This window comes from Mastomys coucha, unplaced genomic scaffold (assembly GCF_008632895.1).
Source record: "Mastomys coucha isolate ucsf_1 unplaced genomic scaffold, UCSF_Mcou_1 pScaffold7, whole genome shotgun sequence".
NCBI classification, from domain to species: domain Eukaryota; kingdom Metazoa; phylum Chordata; class Mammalia; order Rodentia; family Muridae; genus Mastomys; species Mastomys coucha.
In genome coordinates, this window is record NW_022196913.1 from 50,193,235 (window position 1) to 50,214,954 (window position 21,720).

Consider the following 21,720-nt stretch of genomic DNA (forward strand, 5'->3'; position numbering starts at 1 on the left):
GCAGATCTCTTGTGAGTTCGAGGCCGACCTAGTCTACTACATAGTGTAGTGAGTTCCAAGACAGCAAGAGCTACATAGTGAAACTCTGTCCTAAAACAAAACAAAACAAAACAAAACAAAACAAAAAAAGCCACTCTCCTGGTCTCCTAACCTTCTCCTTTGGTCACCCCTATGAGTAAGAATCAGGGTACACTCTGGGGAATGGGAGACTTTGTGCAAGTCTTCCTCTAATCCACACCCATCTCGTAGCTCACTCAGTCCAGGCCAGAGCTCTGAAGGGTGCTGCTGCAGGGCAGAATCCAGGCTCACAGTTAGGGTCCTGCAGAAAGAGTGGGGTCTTAGAGGGAACTGGGCCAGGGTGGGGCTCAGCTCGGAGACTGGGATGTGGGCGGGGATGTGGGCGGGACCTGGGAGCCCGGGGCGGGGCGGGGCGGGGCGGGCCCCCGGGTTGCCTGGCTGGGGGGGTGGGGGTGGGAACTGTGCTGGGGCTCCGGGCGCCCGGGCTTAAGAACGCGGCGTGCGCACCGGGTTCACGGAGCACCAGTCGGCGCATAGCCACCCCAGCGCCGCTGTACGCACGCGCCCCGCAGCACCCGGCTGACGCCGGCCTTCGCACCGCCTCCGCCGCAGGAAGCTACCACGAACCGCTAGCACCATGCCCCGTATAGACGCGGACCTTAAACTCGACTTCAAGGATGTTCTGCTGCGACCTAAGCGGAGCAGCCTCAAGAGCCGATCCGAGGTGGGGCCGCTGGCATACCGCCTTCGGGTTGGCAAGGGGGAAGTGGGTGCAAAGGGAGGCACAGAGTGACTTATCTGTGCCCGAGGCAGGGGTGTCACACCCTCTCGCCCCTGAGAAAGGGGGCAGGCCAGTCGGTTTTCGCTTACACCAGAATGTCTCTAGTTAGTAGGGTCAGTGACAAGGGGGGTTAGTTCGGGCCTGGAATTATAAACGCGTCTGCCTACCGTTGGTGGGCTTGGGGAAGTTCACACTGATACAGAGGAGCTAAGATCAACCAACTGAGTGACCAGTGACTTTAAAAGGAATGGTCTCAGGAGAGGCGCCCGGGTAGGAGAGGAACCGGTGAGGCAAGGATGAAAGGAAGAGAAATGCAACTGCAGGTTTTTGGAATTTGGATCAGTGTCTCCTGGCGCTGGGACCTGCCTCTGTTGATTTAGCATCAAGTCCTGTGTCTGCGAACCCGCGGAAAAGCTGGCGCTCCCGGCAGGCACTTCAGTTCCTTTTTTTCTTTTTTTCTTTTTTTCTGAGTTTAAATGGTCTTGCAGGAGCTAGGCTTGGGGACCTGCTTCTTGGTGGCACTCTGCGGTAGTGGATAGCCTGCAGTTCCAGCCCATAGTACTTCCAAGTGGAAGGCGCTGGGTTGAGGGTCATTTGGGCCATTTGAAAGTTAGTTGTACCGTGGTAAGATGAACGCCTGGGAACAGGTGGAGACTGGAGACGGCCGAGGTCAGACCTTGAAGGATAAATAGTTTTCTAGAAAGGCGGAGCTCCCTGGAGGAGTTGTTCCTGGACCAAGGCTTTGCTGTGTGGGGGAGTTCAGGAGGGAGAGCCTGAAAGGACACAGGCAAGCTCGCCTGCCCACCCCGTCCCTTTTGCTCAACAAACTAGACCATACATAAATCCCCTCAGCAAACCACTCGCTCCGCTGCCCAGGCCGGACTGCAGTGCCTGCAGCTGCCAGCTGAGGGCTGGTATGAATTAGGGCTCCCTGCGCTAGCCAATGAGAGAGTGGAACCAAGTCACTTTCCCTAAGCAGGGACATCGGCTGTTTGCAGGCAGAACTGGTCCAGGCAGGACTTAATTAATGGTGGGGGGTGGGGTGGCGGGGGAGAAGTGATAGACCCTTATCCACCCAGATTAGATGCCACTGGGTCTGCTGGTCTGTGCTTTCAGGTGCTAAAAAATAGGGCAAACCCTTGGAACAAAAATAAATACTAGAGACCTCCCCCCCACCCCAGTGTTGAGTAGAAACTGGGAGTCAATATGTTCCTAACCCTCAGTCAGGATGAAGTGTTTGCCTTCTGGGCTGACTAATAATTTTTGTCTTTTTTTTTATCCTTAATGTTTGTTTAAAATTTATTTAGACGCGAGCCACTCATTTATAAACAAATACATATTTATCCATACAAAGCAAGAGTCTATGCATTTTCTGAACTAGGAAAGCTTTTGAGAAAGGGTTTTAATATTTATGTGAGCGGTAGGATATCGTGCAACCCTTGGTTTGGGGCTGATGGCCACTCTTAATGTCCCGGCCTGGGTTGACTCTTGGAATCTGTGCACACCTGTCACAGTGAGAATTGGCGCCCTCCAGGACTGTTTCTTATATTGTAGCTTCTGTGAGAGAGCTAGTGTGGCTGTTGCAATTGTTTGCTGTCCAGCCTCCTGGGGCTGGCCACTCCAGCCTGGTAGATGAGCTCACATAATGCCACTGCAGAAGGAACTGCCCCCGCCTCTCGGCCTCTCGAATGTTCCAGCTCAGTGTTTCTTATGATATCTGGTAGGCACAACCAGGGGCTTGAAGTGAGTTCACCCAGGTAGAAATAATATCTAGAAGCAGATTGGAAACACTGCAGTAGAGAGATGATTAACATCTCAACAGCTTTGAGGGGGAGGCTCAGGAGAAAATGGATACCAACCAGAACAGAATCTGGCTGGGAGGGTTTTTTTTTTTTTACCAATGCAACAGTTTGCTCAGAACCAGACCTGATTCATCAGCTTACAGGAAATGCAGTTTGGTCCAGAGGCAGGGGGACAGGGAGAGTTGGTGCAATTAGGTATGCATTTATGATTTATCGGGGAGGAGGCTAGTTTTCACCCAGGTGTCAAGCTCAAGGTACCAAAGACTGAAGTGCCACAGGATTTGTTGACTGAGTTAAGACTTTTTTTTTTTTAAATTAAGATGGTAAATTTTTTAGTATGTGTACATACTTTATTTTATTTTTTAAATATGTATTTATTTTATGCATACGAGTACACTATTGCTCTCTTTAGACACACCAGAAGAGGGCATCAGATCCCATTATAGATGGTTGTGAGCCACCATGTGGTTGCTGGGAATTGAACTCAGGACCTCTGGAAGAGCAGTCAGTGCTCTTAATCTCTGAGTCCTCTCTCCAGCCCCTGAGTTAAGACTTTGGGATTTATCTGAGACACGTGGGGCTTTCATCATTTCACGGGACCCAGTACTGGCTTTAACACCGCACCCCAGCTCTTAGGTAAGAGTTTTTGCTTGTGCGAACGTATTCATGTATGTTTGCATGCACACGTGTGTGCACAGATGCACTAGTGGTGGCCAAAGATCCGCCTCTGGTGTTATCCCTCAGACACTCAGGCACTGTCTACCTTTTAAAAGATTATATTATTTTATTTTTGATGCAGGGATTTTTTGGCTGGCCCGGAACTTTCGGAGTAGTCTAGTCTGGCTGGCCAGCAAGCTCTGGGGAGATCTGCCCGTTCCACTTCCCCAGCCCTGAGGATTATAAGCATACCGCTATACCCAGCTGCTAACCTGGGTGTTAGGAATCAAACTCAAGATTCTCATGTTTGTGTAGCAAGGGCTTTAATGACTGAGCCATCCCCTCAGCCAACAAGAGTTTTTGTTTGTTTGCTTGTTTTTTAACTTTTAGCATATTAACACCAGATTTTGAAAGTTGGGATTGGAGAATATGCACAGTAGAGAACCATCTGCATGGGACAGGGCAAATGCAACTGTCCTTCCATCTGCTTACAACACTTTCATGATTGTTGGACCATTGAAGAGAGACGGGGCTAGCAGTCCCCATCTGTGACAGGCTGACCCACAGGGGATAGAGAACAGGACAGAGTGGAGAGAATCTGCAGTAGAAAGGGGCTCCATTAGTCTGAGTTCTGATGTTGTGTATTTTACTACCTTGGCATTTTGTTCTGAGCTTGCTGCAATAGGGAGCTACAGAAGGGGTGGCTGTAGCATCAGGCTTGTTTGTCTCCCGGTTAGGCAGGCTGGAGGGCTCTGATCGAGGTGTGTCTATGGGGTAGGTTTCCTATGAGAGCTGTTTGTGAGGCAGTCAGCACCCTTCACTTGTCTTCAGCTCTTGCTGGCTACTTTTGACCCTTCTTGACATGTAAATGTCCAAATCTAGCCCTTAACTACATCTCCAGAAGCTGTTCTTTGGTGTGCAGTCATCAAAGTGTTTCCCTTTTGATAAGAACGTTGATAAAGGCTATTCTAAACCCTATGTGACCTCAACTTGGGCACTATTGTCAAACAAGGTTCCATTTCACAGGTTCTGGAGTTAAGACTTCAGTACCATTTGGGGGAGCCACAGTTTAACCTGTAACAGCCTATGTAAACTTTGTTTTGTGGCGTTAGAAGGCCTGCCTGGATTTGTTCTTCGTCATGAGTGCTGTGGAATCACCAAGGGAGACACTCCAAAATATACAGTTTCCAACACGGAAGCTTTGACTGATGCAGCTTCTGGGAGGTCTTGACATGTTTGTGGAGATCGTCAAAGGCGGCCCTCACTGTGTGAACCATGGGCTCTGGCTCTTGATGCCTTTGTACTTAGGAACTTTGTGGCTCACAGTGGTGCTAAGCTATGCACGCACATTTCAGAATCACAAGGTGGAGAAGGTTCCAGCATCCAGAAAGGCCTGTTCCAGGTAGTCAGGGTACTGGAATTCCCTTCTCAAGTGACCGTAATCTGATCCTGAGGCCTTTGTGGTCCACTTCCCAGAATGTTTGCCCAAAAGGCCAACATTCTAGGGCATCCTCTGTTCCACCAGAGTCAAGTGGCAGTTGTTTGTGACTGTGTTGGTGACCTTCTGTGGAGCTTAGCATACAGGTGTGGCCTTGTGTGACCTTAAGGACTCGGGAAGGAAGTGTGGGTGGAAGGCTGTCCCCGTGCCGTCCCATATTGGCACCTTTCTGTCCTGTCCATGAATGATTGTTTTTTTAGGGTAGTGTAGCCTATTTCCTGTAGTGGCTTGCTCCTTAAGCTTAGCTTGACTCATTCATTACATGGAACTGCCCATAAATGTGGCAGTGTGTACTTTAGACCTGCAGAATGCTGGGTAATGACCAAATTGACTCACTAAAGAGAACAGAAGTTATTTTAGGAGGTGAAGGGGGGCAGTTTGCTACTTTCTGAGTGGGTATTCGGGGGTGCTATATCTGGGGCATTCAGCAGCTGTGGCAGAGTAAAGGCCTGGGAGGCTGAAGTAAAGTATCTCTCCTATCTCTCCGTGGGCAAGAGGACTCTGTGTATGTGTGTGTGTGTGTGTGTGTGTGTGTGTGTGTGTGTGTGTGTGTGTGTTTGTGTCTGGGTAGATAGTTAGGACAGATAATTTCATTTCTCTTTCTTAGAACTAAATATTGGGAAGAATTTGCCTTATATCATTTGGGAGAGAAAGGTTTGCTGGCAGAGCCTAGTGTTGTTTTACTGCTGAACCACACACCTCCAGTGCCAGGAATCAGCCTTGCAGAGATAGGAAGCGAAGAACTCATTGTCAAGGGAGAAAGAGAGAGAGAGAGAGAGAGAGAGAGAGAGAGAGAGAGAGAGAGAGAGAGAGAGAGAGAGAGAGAGAGAGAGAGAGAGAGAGAGAAAGTATGTGTATGCATTTGATGTTCGTGTATGCATATAGGCATGCATGCATGTGTACTGCAGATAGGTTTTGGTATGCCAAGAAATAGTGTGATCTCAGCTGGGGACAGAGTGCAAAGGCTCTTTCCTCCTGTACATGTTGGGCAGAATTACAAGAGACCAGGAATTCTGTTTTCAGTATGGGCCCAAGATGAGAGGGCTGCAATAGTGCAGAGCTGAGAGGAATGGCCTCCCTCAGACATCCTGCAGGGTGTCAGCTGGACTTGCTTTACCAACAGAGGAAGTTCAGTTAGAGAGGAGACACTGTCTAGGAGATTCTTGGAACGGCAGGCAGCACCTCCCTTCCTTTCTCCGCCCACCGGAGACTAGCCTTCTGGACTTGTAGAAGCAAGAGAAAACAGAAAAAGGTTAAAGAGTCTGGGTTGGGGCACAGGGTGCTCGGATTTAATGCAGACCACGAAGTGTAAGTTAAATGAAATGGAAGAGAGAAGCACCCGGAGCCGGCTGGTTGAAGACAGCGATTCTGTGCCTGGGGACCAGGTGCATGCGTGACTAAAGTTCACTTCTCCTCCCTTGTCCACACAGTCCAGTGAGAGCAATGACCAATACAGACTATTTCAAAGAGAGGATTTATTAACAAACAGTATGTGTGTGTGTGTGCATGTACTTACCTGTGTGTAGTGTGTGCACAGTGTATGTTTGGAGGTCAGAGGACAACCTTCAGTATGGTTCCTCAGGGTCCTCCTATCTTTTGTTTGACACAAAGTCAGTTGTTGGCCTGGAACCTCACCAAATCGATCAGGCTAGCCTGGCCTGACAGCTTTAGGAAACCACCTGTTTCCACTTCCTGTATCCTCATGTCAAGGATAAAGATAGAAGGCATGGGTGCTCCTGGCTTTCCCGTAGTTCCGAGGTCTCAATTTACATTCTTTTTTTTTTTTTTTTTTTTTTTTTTTTTTTTTTTTTTTTATTTTCGAGACAGGGTTTCTCTGTATAGCCCTGGCTGTCCTGGAACTCACTCTGTAGCCCAGGCTGGCCTCGAACTCAGAAATCCGCCTGCCTCTGCCTCCCAAGTGCTGGGATTAAAGGCGTGCGCCACCACCGCCCGGCTCAATTTACATTCTTGTGTTTGCAAGGCAAGTACTTTATTGACCATGACATCTCCTCTACCAAGATTCCTCCTGACATGGCTGAGAGATTGGCAATAGCAATGGATGAGAGTTAGTGGCAGGGACTGGACTCTGCCGAGGAAGTTGGAGCTAGGAACATATGTATATATGTATATATGAAGGGGGCCGAGGCTGCCCTGTAGAAGCTGCCTGAGGGAGTTCGGATCTCTCTTCCTCCTTGTCCTCCAGCTTCTCACTTGGTACCTTCCTTTAGCCAAACCCAGACAGGCATGAATTTGAGAAATGGGAGTGGCTGCTCTGTGGTAAGCTCAAGCACAAGACTGTCCTGGGTCACAGGAGTAATTCTGACTCTGCCATAATTTCTAAGAGGACCCAGCTCTGGCACATGATTCTGCTAAGTCCACACTCCTGACTGAGCATCCTACTGGATTCCTGACAGCTCACAGTCACATGCGCACTCAGGTTGGAGTTCCAGGAGAGTTGGTGAGCCCTCCCTGCAGCCCTCTGCAAGGCAGGGGAACAAGTGTGACTCTGCAGAAACAGATGGCTGCATTGTACTTCCCCAGAGCTCATAATTACAAAGCCACCACCAGAGCAGAAAGGCAAAGGGATTAAGAAATTGTAGCTCAGTGCTGGGAAATTTGTAGTGTGGTTCAAGGTGAACAGGGAGATGAGAAGGACCCGATGGAAGAAGGAAAGGATCACTGTTTTGGGGAAGAATGGATGGACTTCCCTAGAAGAGAAATGGACCAGTGCTTGGAGGTGGGGGTGGGGGAGTCATTGTGTGCATGTGTGTGATTAGGGCCAGTGTGAGTCAGGGTGAGGAGAGAAGGTGGCAGAGGGATTGGGGGGACTGATGAAGGGGAGACCTCACATAGATCTTGGGCTTCCTGAAAGAATATCTAGTGTCTTAGTTGGGTGTGGGGACAGTGGGGACTGTTTAAACTTCTGGATGTGGGTATAGCTTGCTTCTTGGTTTCCTTGGGGCTATCCTGACCTTGGAACACTGGGCCTAAGAGTCTAGGGGCTGAGGGGTAGACTTATCCTTGGTGTCCCCCTGGCCTGCTCTGAGCACCAGGAATTCTGCCTGGGCTATATTAGAGCTGACACACTTGTTTCCATCTTTTTGCCAACAGGTGGATCTTGAGCGAACCTTCACATTTCGAAACTCAAAACAGACCTACTCGGGGATTCCCATCATTGTGGCCAACATGGACACTGTGGGGACATTTGAGATGGCTGTGGTGATGTCACAGGTGAGAGTTCAACTACTTTTTGTGGGGATGGGGGTGTCAGGTGCCTGGACTCTCATTCTTTGCTAAGTTTGATTGTTGCAAGGAGCATATCCTTCCTGCTTCTGTAGTCAAAAGGTTCGCCATATCTGACCGGCATGTGAGATGGCTCTGGACCTTCTGTGACAATGCCTGTGATCGTTTTAGAAATTAGGCTTTCAAAAAGAAGTTAGGCAACATTGGAGAGGAGCCATGTTGGAGAGGAGCCATCTCTTTAAAATGAAGACAGTCACTTTGCACTAGCATATAATACATTGTGTTGGAGAGTGCTTATCGTTTCTGCTACAGTGTATTTTTCAATTATTTTTTAAATTAATTTATTTATTATATGTAAGTACACTGTAGCTGTCTTCAGATATGCCAGAAGAGAGAAGAGGGCATCAGATCTCATTACAGATGGTTGTGACACCCCATGTGGTTGCTGGGATTTGAACTCAGGACCTTCAGTAGAGCAGTTGGTGCTCTTAACCACTGAGCCATCTCTCCAGCCCCAAATATTTTGTTGTTGTTGTTGTTTTTTGTTTTTTAGTTTTGTTTTGTTTTTTGAGACAGGGTTTCTCTGTGTAGCCCTGGCTGTCCTGGTACTCACTCTGTAGACCAGGCTGGCTTCGAACTCAGAAATCTGCCTGCCTCTGCCTCCCAAGTGCTGGGACTAAAGGCGTGCGCCACCACCGCCCGTATCTTTCAATTCTTATCATAACTCCATGGGGTAGGCTCCTTTTGCAGATGAGGAAACTCAGGCGGATAAAGAGGTGGGACATCTTGCCCCAGGGCCTTCAGTCAAGTAGAGAGGCAGGACATAAACCCGAAGTGACCCCCAAGTCTGCAGGATGCATCTCTAAATTGGATGGATTCCAATGCAAGTTCAAAGTTTCTTTTGACTAGCGACTTGACCTCAGGAAAAAAATGGAGGAAATGCCAGCTGTAGGTATTTGTTGCCTCACACATCTGTGCGTCAGGTGTGAGAATCTTCCACATTGGAGACTAGAGGGCCTCTGGATGATGAGTGCGGGAACTGTGTATCTGTTTTTGCTGGTCATGTCTGCCAAGTCCAAAGCTAAATGCAATTAGTTGGAAAAGCATCTCGCTGTGGGTGGCGGGTCTGACCACAGGAGGCTCTCATTAAGCAGCCACGAGGAGGGAAAGATTTTCAGATTATGAACTCAGAAAGTGGAGTTGGGGGCCATCCATCTGACCGAGGATTGGCTGTTTGTCTGTCAGCTCTGAGCCTCTGCCAGAAGGGGGTCTGAGGCAAATAAATGAATCGCTAAAGGAATGTGTGATGTCTTTTTTCCCTCCTCACCTTTTCCTTGCTTTACTGCTTTTTAGTGTGTGCTGTGGTGTGAGACAGTGTCCCTGAAGGTCCGTGTGTTAAAGGGTGTTTCTCAGGGTGGTGCTTTTCAAGAGCAGAGCCTTTAAGAGATGGTGTTGGGCAGGAGGTCTTCAGGTCATTAAAGGTGCGGCCTTGCAAGGGATGGTGGGATCCCAGTGCCTTCCTCTTTTCCTTTATCCCCAGGCTGGGTTGATGAGGTGAAGAGTTTTGATCTGCTCTGTACTTTCGCCATAGTGGGCTGACATGCCACGGTCTCAAGAACAATGGACCCTTCAAAATAGACCAAGCCAAAATGAACCTTTCCTCCATCTAAGTTAACTACTCAGATAACTCGTTATAGTGACAGCAAGCTCACAGTTAAAAGGGTGTGGGGCTCAAGGCGCAACACAGAGGTAGCCTGGTTTGTCTGCATACTTGTCATTCATTGAAGAACCCAGAACTTGCTCTGCCCTTCCCACTTTGGCGGAATGTTTCCCAGGAATGCCATAGCCTGCATTGGCAGAGATAACCATGTGTGGGTTCTGTGAGGTTTCTACTTTTGGGATCCACAGACTATGTGAATTAATAGTCATAGAATTTTAGAGTGGGAAATTGGGGTGTAGGGTGATTCAGAAGTTAGAGAAGAGACCGAGAAGTAGGGGCGTTTGATGCTGGGCCATCCCCTTGTGAGGTAGGGTCTTGCTGTGTTGTGGCTGGCCTTCACCTGCCACCAGTCCTCCTGCCTCAGCTTCCAGCGTACTAAGTGCTGGAGCTGTAGGCATGAGCCACCCTACCCAGCTTTGCTATATCTTTCTTAAATTTCTTAACCTCCATTTCTGCTCCTAATGACAATAATTCTGTTCAAAGTTGTTCTGAGAATCCACTGTTGTTTGCAAACCATTGGCCTGATGGTGGTAAAGTCTGGTTCAGTAGCTGGAGAGGCAGGGTTACTCACATTACATCTCCTCTTGGCTTTCAGCAAGAAGTGTTTAGGCTGTGAATTGGGGTAAGCTCTGTGACCGAGCAGAAGCTTGCATTAGGAGGTCTAAAGGGTCTTCTACATCTGTGCTCTTGACCTGCCTTGGGTGTGAGCAAAAGCTAGGCCACACCCTAGCCAGCTGGGGGGAGACTCTCCTCTTTTGCCTTTTGGCAGGGCTTCCCAAGACTGAACACACATTGTCTGATCATATCAGAGTAGGAGACCATTTTGTGATTCATTGCTTCATTGCATACACCTTTGTTTGATTTTGGCTTCCAGGGACACATTCAGAGCAAACTAGGCATGAAAGGCAGCTGCAGACGCTTTTGTCTGTGGCTTAGCCCAGCAGGCTGAGGTAGGGGTGTTGTGTGTGTGCGTGCGGGGGGAGGTGGGCTCTCCTGGCTCTCTCCTGACAATCCGGTTTTGTTTCCTAGCATGCCATGTTTACAGCTGTCCACAAGCACTACTCCCTGGATGACTGGAAACGGTTTGCGGAAAACCACCCGGAATGCCTGCAGGTACCATGACAAGTTTTACGGGACAAGGGCTGAAGGGGAGCAAAAGTCTGCAGCCGTGTCAGGAGCATTTAAATCGGTACACAAGAGGCTAGGGTCGCTGCCAGGGCTTTGTTGAAGAAACCTGCCCCAGGCACGGTATGTTAGAAACTGCCAGGAATCGCCTATGAGGCAGGCTTCGCCTTGGAGATTGTGTACATCCATGCCCAGAGCCTGTGGAAGGCCTTGCCTCCGGCCAGGGGCTTCCAGGTGAATCCAATCTAACTGCTTTTTCCTGGCTACAGATAGTACATCCTAATGATAACAAATTATTTCACTACGTTCTACACCTGCTAGGATAGCTGTCATTAGAATGATGTGAGAATTGTTGAGAGTGTGGAGAGATTGGGATGCTCATATGTAGTGGGGAGGAATGCAGGTGCTGAGGTTGCCTTTTAAACGACCTAAACATGGTTTCATGTCAACCTAACACAAGCCATGGTCATCTGAGAAATGCCTCCTCCAAAAGACCAGGCTGTGGGCAAGTCTCTAGGGCATTTTCTTAGTGACTGCTAGGGAGGGCCTGGGCCACTGTAAGTGGGACCATCCCTGGGATGGTGGTCCTGGGTCCTTTAAGAAAGCAGGCTCAGCCGGGCAGTGGTGGTGCATGCCTTTAATCCCAGTACTTGGGAGGCAGAGGCAGGTGGATATCTAAGTTCGAGGGCAGCCTGGTCTACAGAGTGAGTTCCAGGACAGCCAGGGCTACACAGAGAAATCCTGTCTCGAAAAACCAAAAAGAAAGCAGGCTGAGCCAGCCAGTAAGCAGCACCCTCTCATGGCTTCTGTATCAGCCCCTGCCTCCAGGTTCCTTCCCTGGAGTTCTATCCTGATTTCCTTGGGAGCAGAAACCAAATAAACCCTTCATCTCTGTGTTGCTTTGGTCGGGGTGTTTCATCACAAGAATTCTAACTGACTGAGACAGTCAAGAGAGGAAGCATGAGTTACCATATGACTAACAGCTTCCTTTCTAGGAGAAATGAAACCATATATTCTCACATGCACTAGGACATGAATGTTCATGACGTTTATAATAGCCCAGAAGTATGAAACGCAGACTAAACAACTTGAATGTCTAACTGATGGGCAGATACATAACACGTATCCATATGCTAGATTGTTGTCCAACCACAAGAGGAATGAAATACTGACTTGTTGTGGTGTGAACAAACCCTGAGAGCATTTTGCTGAGTGGAAACCGAACACAAGAGCTACAAGTGTGGTCTCCGTGACACTAGTTGCCCATGCTCGACATACACATGGAGATGTCATACACATGGAGACATAGTTATCTGGGCCCCTCCCCTGGTAGTGGGAGGAAGGAGTTAAAGAGTAATATAAGCACCGGGTAGTGGTGGCGCATGCCTTTAATCCCAGCACTTGGGAGGCAGAGGCAGGCAGATTTCTGAATTTGAGGCCACAGAGTGAGTCTGTGACTCTGGTCTACAGAGTGAGTTCCAGGACAGCCAGGGCTACACAGAGAAACCCTGTCTCGAAAAACAAACAAACAAAAAAAGAGTAATATAAGCTTCAGCCGTAAGAGGCCGAGACAGGAGGAGCTCAAGGTCCAGGGCAGCCTGGGCAACTCAGCCTGTCTTTCAAATAAAAAAGTACAATTTTGGGATGTAGCTCAGGCGGGATTTACCTGTGAGGAGGATTAAAAAGTGAGTGGCACCCTACCTTCAGTACCCAGTGCTATCAGAAAGAAAGAGAAAACAAAAGACAGAAAGAGAGAAAGAAAAAGAAAGAGAAAGAAAATAAAAATCCTTCTGGGAACCAGGAAAGTGATCTTTAATAATGGCGTAACTAAATAACCTAAAATTGTTGTGTACCTAAGGTGATGTTTTAGTTTAAGGTTTCTGTTGCTGTGATGACCAAAAGTAACCCCGGGGATAAAAGGGTTTATTTCATCCTACGGCATGTACATTGTAAGGTGCGTCATCTAGAGAACTTAGGGGAGGAACTTGAGACAGGCAGAAACTGAACCAGAAGCCTTGGGTGGCTGCTGCTTAAGGGCTTATAGTTTTTCTAGGATGCATTCTTATATCACCTGGATTCCTAGTCCAGGGGTGGCAATGCCTGTAGTGAGTAAGAAAATGTACCACAGGCTTGCCCACAGGCCAGTCTGGTGGGGGCACATTCTCAATTGAGGTTCCCTTTTCCCAAATGACTGTAACTTGTGTCAGGTTGACACCAGACTGTCCAGTATAGGTGCCTTGCATGCCGTGCTGCTATGTCTCGGTAGTCCTGTTCCACTAAGTAAACCAGTGCTTAAAAATGATATTATCATAAGCCCTCCCAGAAGATGGCTGCGTTTGCTTCCAGTCCATTCTGCTGGTCCTAAGCCAAATCCAGCAGTGAGGTCTGGGCCTGCCTCTTGGTGGGGAGGTCATTTGTAATGAGATAATGATTTGGGGATGCTGGCATAGCTGCTGCTGCTGCTTTCATTAATATTTAAATGGCTACAAACAGTTGGCTTAGGAGGTAAAATAATTCTGGGTCAATGTAAACTCTTTCACATTTGATATATTGTTCAGAGTGTAGATGGCCCTCATTACTGCCTCGGGCTTTGCAGATGCCTAAGTCCTTAGTTGCTCAGGCCCTGTAGTATGTCCACATATAACCTATGTATATCCTCTTATAGATTTAGATCATTTCTATATGACGTGTGCTGCCTCAGACAATACAAATGCTATGTAGCTAATTATTGCATAAATGTCATATGCATAAAAATAAAACAGCAAAAAAAAATCTACATCAACCTGAGTGTAGGTTTGTTTGTTTGTTTGTTTGTATTTTTGAGACAGGGTTTCTCTGTGTAGCCCTGGCTGTCCTGGAACTCACTCTGTAGACCAGGCTGGCCTCAAACTTAGAAATCCGCCTGCCTCTGCCTCCCAAATACTGGGATTAAAGGAATGCACCACCACCACCTGGCTTTTTTTTTTTTTCCTGAGTGTAGTTTTTAGAAGACTTATTTTTTAATGTGTTTGCCCACATGTATGTATGTGTATTATATATGTGCCTAGTACCCACAAAAGCCAGAGAAAGATATTGGATCCTGTGGAACTGGAGTTGTGTGGGTGTTGGAACCACACCTGGGTCTTCTGCGAGAGCAGTAGGCACTTTTAACCACTGAACTGTTTCTCCAGCCCCTGGATTTATTTATTTGTTCATTTTTAGATATGTCTTAGTTTTCCTCCTCTTTTTGTGCTGAAATGCTTGGACAAAAGCAGCTTAAGGGATGATTTATTCTGGCTCGCATTCCAAGAGTACAGAGAGGGTCATGGTGGGGAATCAAGATGATAAGAGCATGAGGCAGCTGGCCACATGTGTCCATAATCAGGAAGCAGAGAGTCATGCATGCATTCTGATGCTCCACTCCTTCTCTCCATTCACATCAATCCCACCATCCCAGCATCAACCAGCATCATCCAGCGCCCCACCATCCCAGCATTATTCCAGTATCACAGCAGCATCCCAGCATCACAGCCAGCATCATCCTAGCACCCCAGCATCCCAGAATTGTCCAAGCATCCCACATCCCAGAATCATCCAAGCATCATCTTAGCATCCCACCATCCCAGAACCATCCCAGCATCATCCTAGCATCCCAGCATCACAACATGCCACCATCCCAGAATCCCAGCATCATTCCAGCATCCCAGCATCACACCATCCCACCATCCCAGAATCTCAGCATCATCCTAGCATCCCAGCATCACACCATCACACCATGCCACTATCCCAGAATCCCAGCATCATTCCAGCATCCCAGCATCACACCATGCCACCATCCCAGAATCCCAGCACCAGTCCAGCATCCCAGCATCACACCATCCCACCATCCCAGAATCCCAGAATCATCCCAGCATCCCAGCAAATAAATAGTACTACAGGTTTCCCACCTCAATTCACTCTATCAGGGTAATCTCCCAAAGGCATGCCTATGAGGTTTGTCTCTCAGGTCATTCTAGGCTCTCTCAAGTTGATAATACTAACCATCACACAGGTACAGTGTGGTTCAGATGGCCTTGAGCTCAGGAGAGAATGACCTTACATATACTTCCCGTTGAGTCATATCCTAGCCACACATCTCCTTAATCTGTAAATGATTGTTGCCCTCACTTGTTATTTCTGGAAACTTTCTATGTTGCCTTTCTGTGAGTTTCCCCATATGACACTTCTACACCAGAAGCTCCAAATACAGCACAAAGTTCTACACAGCAAGCTTCTGTGAAGGTCTTCTGAGTATTTCAGAATCTGTTTACTATGAGGTTTTGTTGCCAAGACCCAGGCTCAAGGATGGATATTAAGTCAAGGGTAGGAAAAAAACCATGAATTTAGATCATGGAAGGAGCAGGTCTCTTTTACCTCTACTGCTGTTTGAACAGAGCCTCTGTGTTTGCTCAGGGTAGACCTTGGAGGGCTGCCGGATGGAGGGAGGGTCTTCCTTTGAGTCCTACTGTTCATGGCTGTTGTCTGTGTTACACTTTGCCACAGCATATAGCTGTGAGTTCTGGCAGCGGGCAGAATGATCTTGAGAAGATGAGCCGCATCTTGGAAACTGTGCCTCAGGTGAAGTTCATCTGCCTGGATGTGGCCAATGGGTATTCGGAACATTTTGTGGAATTCGTGAAACTGGTCCGATCCAAATTCCCCGAACACACCATCATGGTAAGTATGATGGGATGCTCTCAAGATGAGGGAGCTGGAAGGCATGGAGTGCTGGGGGCAGGACCTGCCCCTTCCATAGCTTTTGCTGGAAGAGTAGTTGCAAATCCCCAGGAATGGGGCAGGTGGACACTAGGGAATGTCAGAAGAACTAGCATTCCTCCAAGACATTAATACAATCCTGATCCACATCGTGACATTACTACAATCCTGATCCACATCAAGGCTGTTGGTTCCTTATTTTTGGTAAATGGCATCTATTGTCTGTTACCAGGTGTCACCTGTTAAAAAAAGAGGGAGGGGAATCTTCATCACCCCACAATAGAGTATATTTATTTTAAAATTGAAAACACATGGCAGGGTTTAAGTTCAACATGTTGTCCTACATTCTACCCAGGCTTATCAGTAGGTAGTTGTGCCACTAGGGCTGGACTTGGCATAATCATTTTTGTGGTAGTCAATTAATGATGGCAAGTTGGTTGAGATGGTGTCATATCTAATAGCTTTGGGTTTTGTTTTGTTTTGTTTTTGTACTTTTCCTTCCTTTTCTGTATTTTCCCAATGACTAGCATCTTTATTTACCTGCTAAAGGTATGTTGACTGCTTACAAGGGTGAATTGACTGAAAAAAAAAAGGTAGTCATTAGAGTCATAGCTGGGCTTTGAGGGGGAAAACCCAAACTATTGTATTTATTCCAGTCTTTGTTGGTCTTAGTATGAGATGTAGAGAAAGGCCAGTTCGTGACTCACCCCATGACACCTTTGTGATTTCAAACCTGTATACCTCACATTTCCCTGTCAGGAAGTGGGCACTCGTTTCTGTTAGAGGAATTCAGTTGTCTCTTTAAGGGACCTTTCCTTACTAAGTTCCTTTTGGTCTTGGTCATGGTATTTTACCACAGCGACAACAACAAAAATGAGTAATAAGAAATTACCTCATGGGAATAAAAAGGGGCCACAGTCAAGGTATGCCTCTTCCAAAACACTCCCTTGTCAGCCTGCTGTCCTCCATAAGGTTTCATGGAGGTCCTTTCTACAGTCTGTTTCCTTCTGACCACATCAGTGGATCAATCTATGAGTGAAGTCGTACCCTCCTGATGCAGTCACCTCTCAGCAGCACTGTCAGCTGAGAACTGAGTCTTCAGCACCTAACTCCAAGGGAGCCCCTCCACACCCATGCCTGTACGTCCTGGCATGGGTTTCCTCTTAATGCTAAAGCTGCCAAGAGAATCTTTCTCTGTTGAGCCTTTGACTTGGATTCCCAACACAGCTCCTCGGAGGACTTACCATCCCTTGAGCCAGATCTTCATCTGCCTTCTCAATATGTCTATCCTTCATAGCCTTTGCTAAGTTAGTAAGCCAGCCAGCGTGTGTGTTTGAGAAGGTGAGCCACTCTAGCATCGAACCTTGGATGTGAAGCCAAGCCAGGCAGGAGCTATGTAGCCTACCGCTCAGGGTTGGTTTGTGATGTGTGAAGCAGTCTTCAGGACTGAGCTCAGACCTATGGGACCTGACACTCTGTTCAAGTACCATCTGAACTGAGGTAAGTTGTAGGACATTCTGCTGGGAAAACAAATGTGTGTTGTCATACCCCCCCCTCCCAGACTAAGAGTTTAGCTTTCTTGTTTACCCACAAGTACTCAGAGGATTTCAGGGAGATGCCAGTCCCTTTTCTTGTTCCCAGCATGTGGCAAAGACTAAGAGTGGTTCTCCCACATTTACTGCAGACCAGGAATCTCAAACTCTGATTTGTTCTTAGGTGTAGGGACTTATTATAACACCACATTAATACAAAATAATAAAAAAGCTTTTGTAGCCTGGCAGTGGTGGCGCATGCCTTTAATCCCAGCACTTGGGAGGCAGAGGCAGGCGGATTTCTGAGTTCGAGGCCAGGCTGGGCTACAGAGTGAGTTTCAGGACAGCCAGGCACAGAGAAAACCTGTCTCGAAAAACGAACAAACAAACAAAAAACCAAAACTGCTTTTGGAAGGAAGGCAGGCCTGAAGGTAAAGACCATCCCTTAGGTGGCACATTTAGACTTGTTTGTCCGTGTTCACCTGCCCCTGCGCAGGATCAGTGAGGGGTACAGTGCCTTCATTTCTACTTGGGAAGCCCTGCACCAGGGCATGGTGAAGCTGCTGTCCCTTCTCATGCCCAGGACCACTCAGCACCTAGTTCCGTGCCCCACCTCACGCTCCTGTCAGTTGCCTTCATGGCGACTTTCAGGCCACTTAAAAAGAAGGAAGAAAACCCTGGAATTCTAGAAGAACAGAAACCCGAGGCCCTGACTGGGATGTGGTGGTCCTGGACCTTAAACTTAACTTCTCTGATTTCCTGTTGGGCATGTAGAAATCTCCACATGTACTTGTCAGGGATATGGTGCCCTTCATGGATTCCATGAGATGGGTGAGAGAAGGGAAGGCCCAAGGCTGCTATGACCTGCATGGGTCTGGAGGTCTTTGGGGATCCACAGGGGCCTGGGGGGCTCTGCAGGGATTCATAGGGGTCTGGAAGGATCTGGGGTCTGTGCAAGGGTCTGCAGGGGTCTAGAGAGCTCTGTAGGGGTCCACGGGGATCTGGGGATCTGCAGGGGTCCACAGGGGTCTGGAAGGGTCAGAAGGGTGAGATCTATGTCTCCTGTCTTAGTTGCTCTGACAACTAAGACAAGGAGGGTTCACAGCTGAGAGCCCTCATGGCATGCGCTGCTTACAAAAGATTAAGAAATAACACAGGCTCAGTGAGTGGTCTTGTTTCACATCTTTGGTAACGTTCTAAATTATGAAAAGTGCATAGACAGGGATGTTTAACAGGTAGTTATAAATCCTACTCCAGCAACCCTACAGCTCCCTGATCCCACCCGCCCCCCCAACATACACTTCTCACCTCAGGTCTTCTTCCCAACTCAAACCCTGTTGTTTAGGACTGTGTAAGTGGCATACCAGACAGCTGCCAAGAGGGTATGGGTAACCAGAGCTGGGTAGTGGTCAGCCTGTCGGTGTAATGTGCCAGCTCTTGCCCCATGGTGCATTTGAGATCCGCCCTGCTGTTTTGTCAGCTGTGTTTGTAACTGAAAGCCATCGCTGCTTCCCAGGTAGGTGTCTTGCTTGGCCTCTCCTCTCCTCCCCTACTTGGTAGCTAGTGGCAGCACCATTAAACTCACCAACTGGGTGACTCCCTTCAGGCTGCTGCCAAAATACCATAAATGGGGTGGCTTATAAACAATGGAAACTTACTGGAAGTCCAGACTGAGGTCAGCCAATGTCTGATGACACTCTTCCTTTAACTTGTAGGTTTGTCCTCACATGGCAGAAAGGCCCATGCATGCTCCCTCTGCCCTTTTCTAAGGAATAGTAATCTCATTCATGAGAGTCCTCTTAAAAGCCTCATCTTTAATCTTACTGCCCCATTCCACTCATACCACAGCGCTCCTGAAGTCTGCCAGTGTAAAATGATTATTAATTCTGTATCTATTAATTAATGCTAGAAATGAGCACAGTGGCAAGTATTACTTAACCAGCTAGTTCCCCAAATAACCATACAAAGACCTTTTTAACATTTCAAAGCCTTAGACCTCAGCTAGGCAGACTCTCAACTACTCATCTAAGTTAACCCGACTACCTAGAACCATCCAGCCACATGGCTAGCTAAGCCTTCCAGGCCCATAGTCACGTTCTCCTTATGTCTCCTGGAGAAAGGGCTTCCTCTTTCTTCTTCCCAGAAGTCCTTTCTCCCTCCCAGGAAGTCCTGCCTTCCACTTCCTGTCTAGCTAATTGGCCATGATTTTTATCAAAGCCAATCAGAGCCTGCTTTAGGTAGGAGAGGAAGGACACAGGCACAACTTCATACAGTGTACACCAACGTGCCAGCTCATGATCTGAGAGCCCTATGGGACTCCTTTTTGATTCTTGTGTTCCTTGCTTGGGAAAAAGAGTTTGAGGACACTAGGAAAAGGAGAATAACTATGGAGTCTACATGGGATGTTGTTTTGTTACCCTACCAGTACAATTGTATCCCAACAGTTGCTCAGTTCCTTTTAGGCAGTAAGTTTCATTGAAAAAATGTGCTCTGAACACTGAGTTACCAAAGAAAGGCAGAGCCTACGCAGTGGAATTGTCCTAAGACATAAGAAAAAGGCTGGAGATACAGCTCGTTTGGTAAAAATGCTTGCCGTGCAAGCATAAAGACCCAAGTTTGATTATTAGACCTATGTAGAAAAAGAAAAACGAGCACATGTAATTTCAGTGCTGGGAGGTACAGTGAAGGAATTTTCTGGAGCTCCCTGGCAAGACAGCCAAAGCCTAGCTCAACTGGAGAGTTTCAGGAAGAGAGGAGAGACCCTTCATCTCAAAGAATAAGGTGGGTGGTGTCCTGAGGGGCACCTAAGCCTAGCTCAATTGGAGAGTTTCAGGAAGAGAGGAGAGACCCCCATCTCAAAGATGGTGTCCTGACGGGCAGAACACCAGAGGTTGACCTCTGGCCCCACACTTATGCACATACAACGTGTGTTCTCTCTCTCTCTCTCTCTCTCTCTCTCTCTCTCTCTCTCTCTCTCTCTCACACACACACACACAGACACACGGACACGCAAAAATAAAAGTAGGCACCACTTCTCAAGATAATGTATGCTTGAAATGGCTGATGCTAAGGGCCACGCTTGGCCTGTTTGCTAACTGGGTTGGATTGTGTGCCATTCTCAAGAACAAAAACCAGAGGAGATTGAGCAGTGCAAAAAAGGGGTGGGGCTGGGGGTGGGGGAGCTCAGGGAAAGTGTGTGTGGCAAGTGCAGAGCCAGGGCTTGTTAAGAGGGAGCATAGCAGAGGGAGCAGGAGTTCCCACAGGCCTCTGGGCGGCCTCCAGCAGGGAGGACCTTTGCAGAGCCTAAGGCCTGCCAGGAGGTGTTTCATTGCTCCAATTGCTCCGGTTGGTTTCCCCAGCAATAAACTGAAGGCTTTGGCAAGGTAGATGTTTATGCCTAAGCCATTCTTTGCCTGCGCTGACCCCTGAAATCTGTGCTTCATTCAGAAGCCTCTAGTGGATGCTTATGCCTTTGGTTCTTGGTGGTTTTGAAAATGTTAATTTCTCCTCTCTGGCTTTCAGAGGCACTGTAAGGAGGAGTTAGCCTCCCCCCCCACCCCCCGGGGTTCTCTGAGCTGAAGGGTACTGGGTGAATGAATGCCTGGTGGTTTTAGAATCACTGAGAAGCAGGCGATTTCCTGGCCTTTGCACCAGGCCAGCGTTCCTCTGAACAGTCTGCTTGCTTCTCAGCTATGGCCAGCTGGAGAAGGAAGGCAAGGGTGTTGGCTGAGAGAAGCCTTTAACCATTCCTAAGTATTTGCCTGCTGAAAATTCTAGATACTCTTTTACGTGGATTAATGCAGACTCAGCATGTCTATTATCTCCCCCCCTTCCTTTTTAGTTTTTCTTGTTGGTACTGAGAATTGAATATACAGGTTCAGATGCTTACACAAGACTGTCTTGCCCCATCTCCCCTCCTCTCCCATGGACTGAACCCTGGGCTTTGAACATACTCAATGAATGTTCTACTAAGCCATACCCCAGCCATCTTTTTTTATTGCTTTTAATTTTGAGATAGGGTCTCACTACATTGTCTACACTGGCCTTAAATTTGTCATCCTACTGCCTCAACTTTCCAGGCTGCTTGGACTATGGGTGCATGTCACCATGTCCAGGAATCATTTCTTTTTAGACTAGGGCCTTGGCTATGAAACTTGGTTTGTTTCCTGGGGTCTGTCAGTTTGCTTCCTGACAAGACCTGAGAAAAAGTAAGGCTCATTTTGGTTGCAGGTTTCATTTCATGGTCACGCAGCTCTGTGGTTTCTGGGTCTGTGTGGAGGTGAACATCATGGTAGGGTGTATTTGGTAGAGGAAAAACATGTACTTAACCTCCTAGAAAGCAGAGACTGGGAGCTGAAGATAGTAGGAGTAAGACACGCCCTCCAAAGATAGCTGCCACTTCCCCCAGGTGGGCCCCAGCTCCTGACATTCCCGCCCCCTTCCGAGGCTCATGAAGCATTAGGAAACCATCAATGGGCCAGGCAGTGGTGGCACATGCCTTTAATCCCAGCACTTGGGAGGCAGAGGCAGGCAGATTTCTGAGGCTAGCCAGGTCTACAGAGTGAGTTCCTGGACAGCCAGGGCTACACAGGGAAACCCTGTCTCCAAGA

General features: G+C 47.9%; 1 protein-coding gene and 1 long non-coding RNA gene across 2 annotated transcripts in view; one reads left to right on the forward strand and one right to left on the reverse strand.

Annotated features, from left to right (window-relative positions):
- Positions 1-432: 432 nt before the first annotated feature.
- The window catches only part of Gmpr (guanosine monophosphate reductase), a 42,379-nt gene continuing 21,091 nt past the window's right edge, over positions 433-21,720 (forward strand). The window contains exons 1-4 of the mRNA XM_031359316.1: positions 433-742; positions 7,868-7,987; positions 10,749-10,832; positions 15,366-15,539. Of these exons, the coding sequence (XP_031215176.1) occupies positions 656-742; positions 7,868-7,987; positions 10,749-10,832; positions 15,366-15,539 (465 nt within the window). The 5' untranslated portion in view covers positions 433-655. The remainder of the gene's footprint in view (positions 743-7,867; positions 7,988-10,748; positions 10,833-15,365; positions 15,540-21,720) is intronic.
- Positions 15,095-19,231, reverse strand: LOC116082420. The gene is made up of 2 exons (XR_004115293.1): positions 18,769-19,231; positions 15,095-15,817 (listed from the first exon to the last, which is right to left on the reverse strand). It is a non-coding gene; the product is annotated as an uncharacterized LOC116082420 (long non-coding RNA).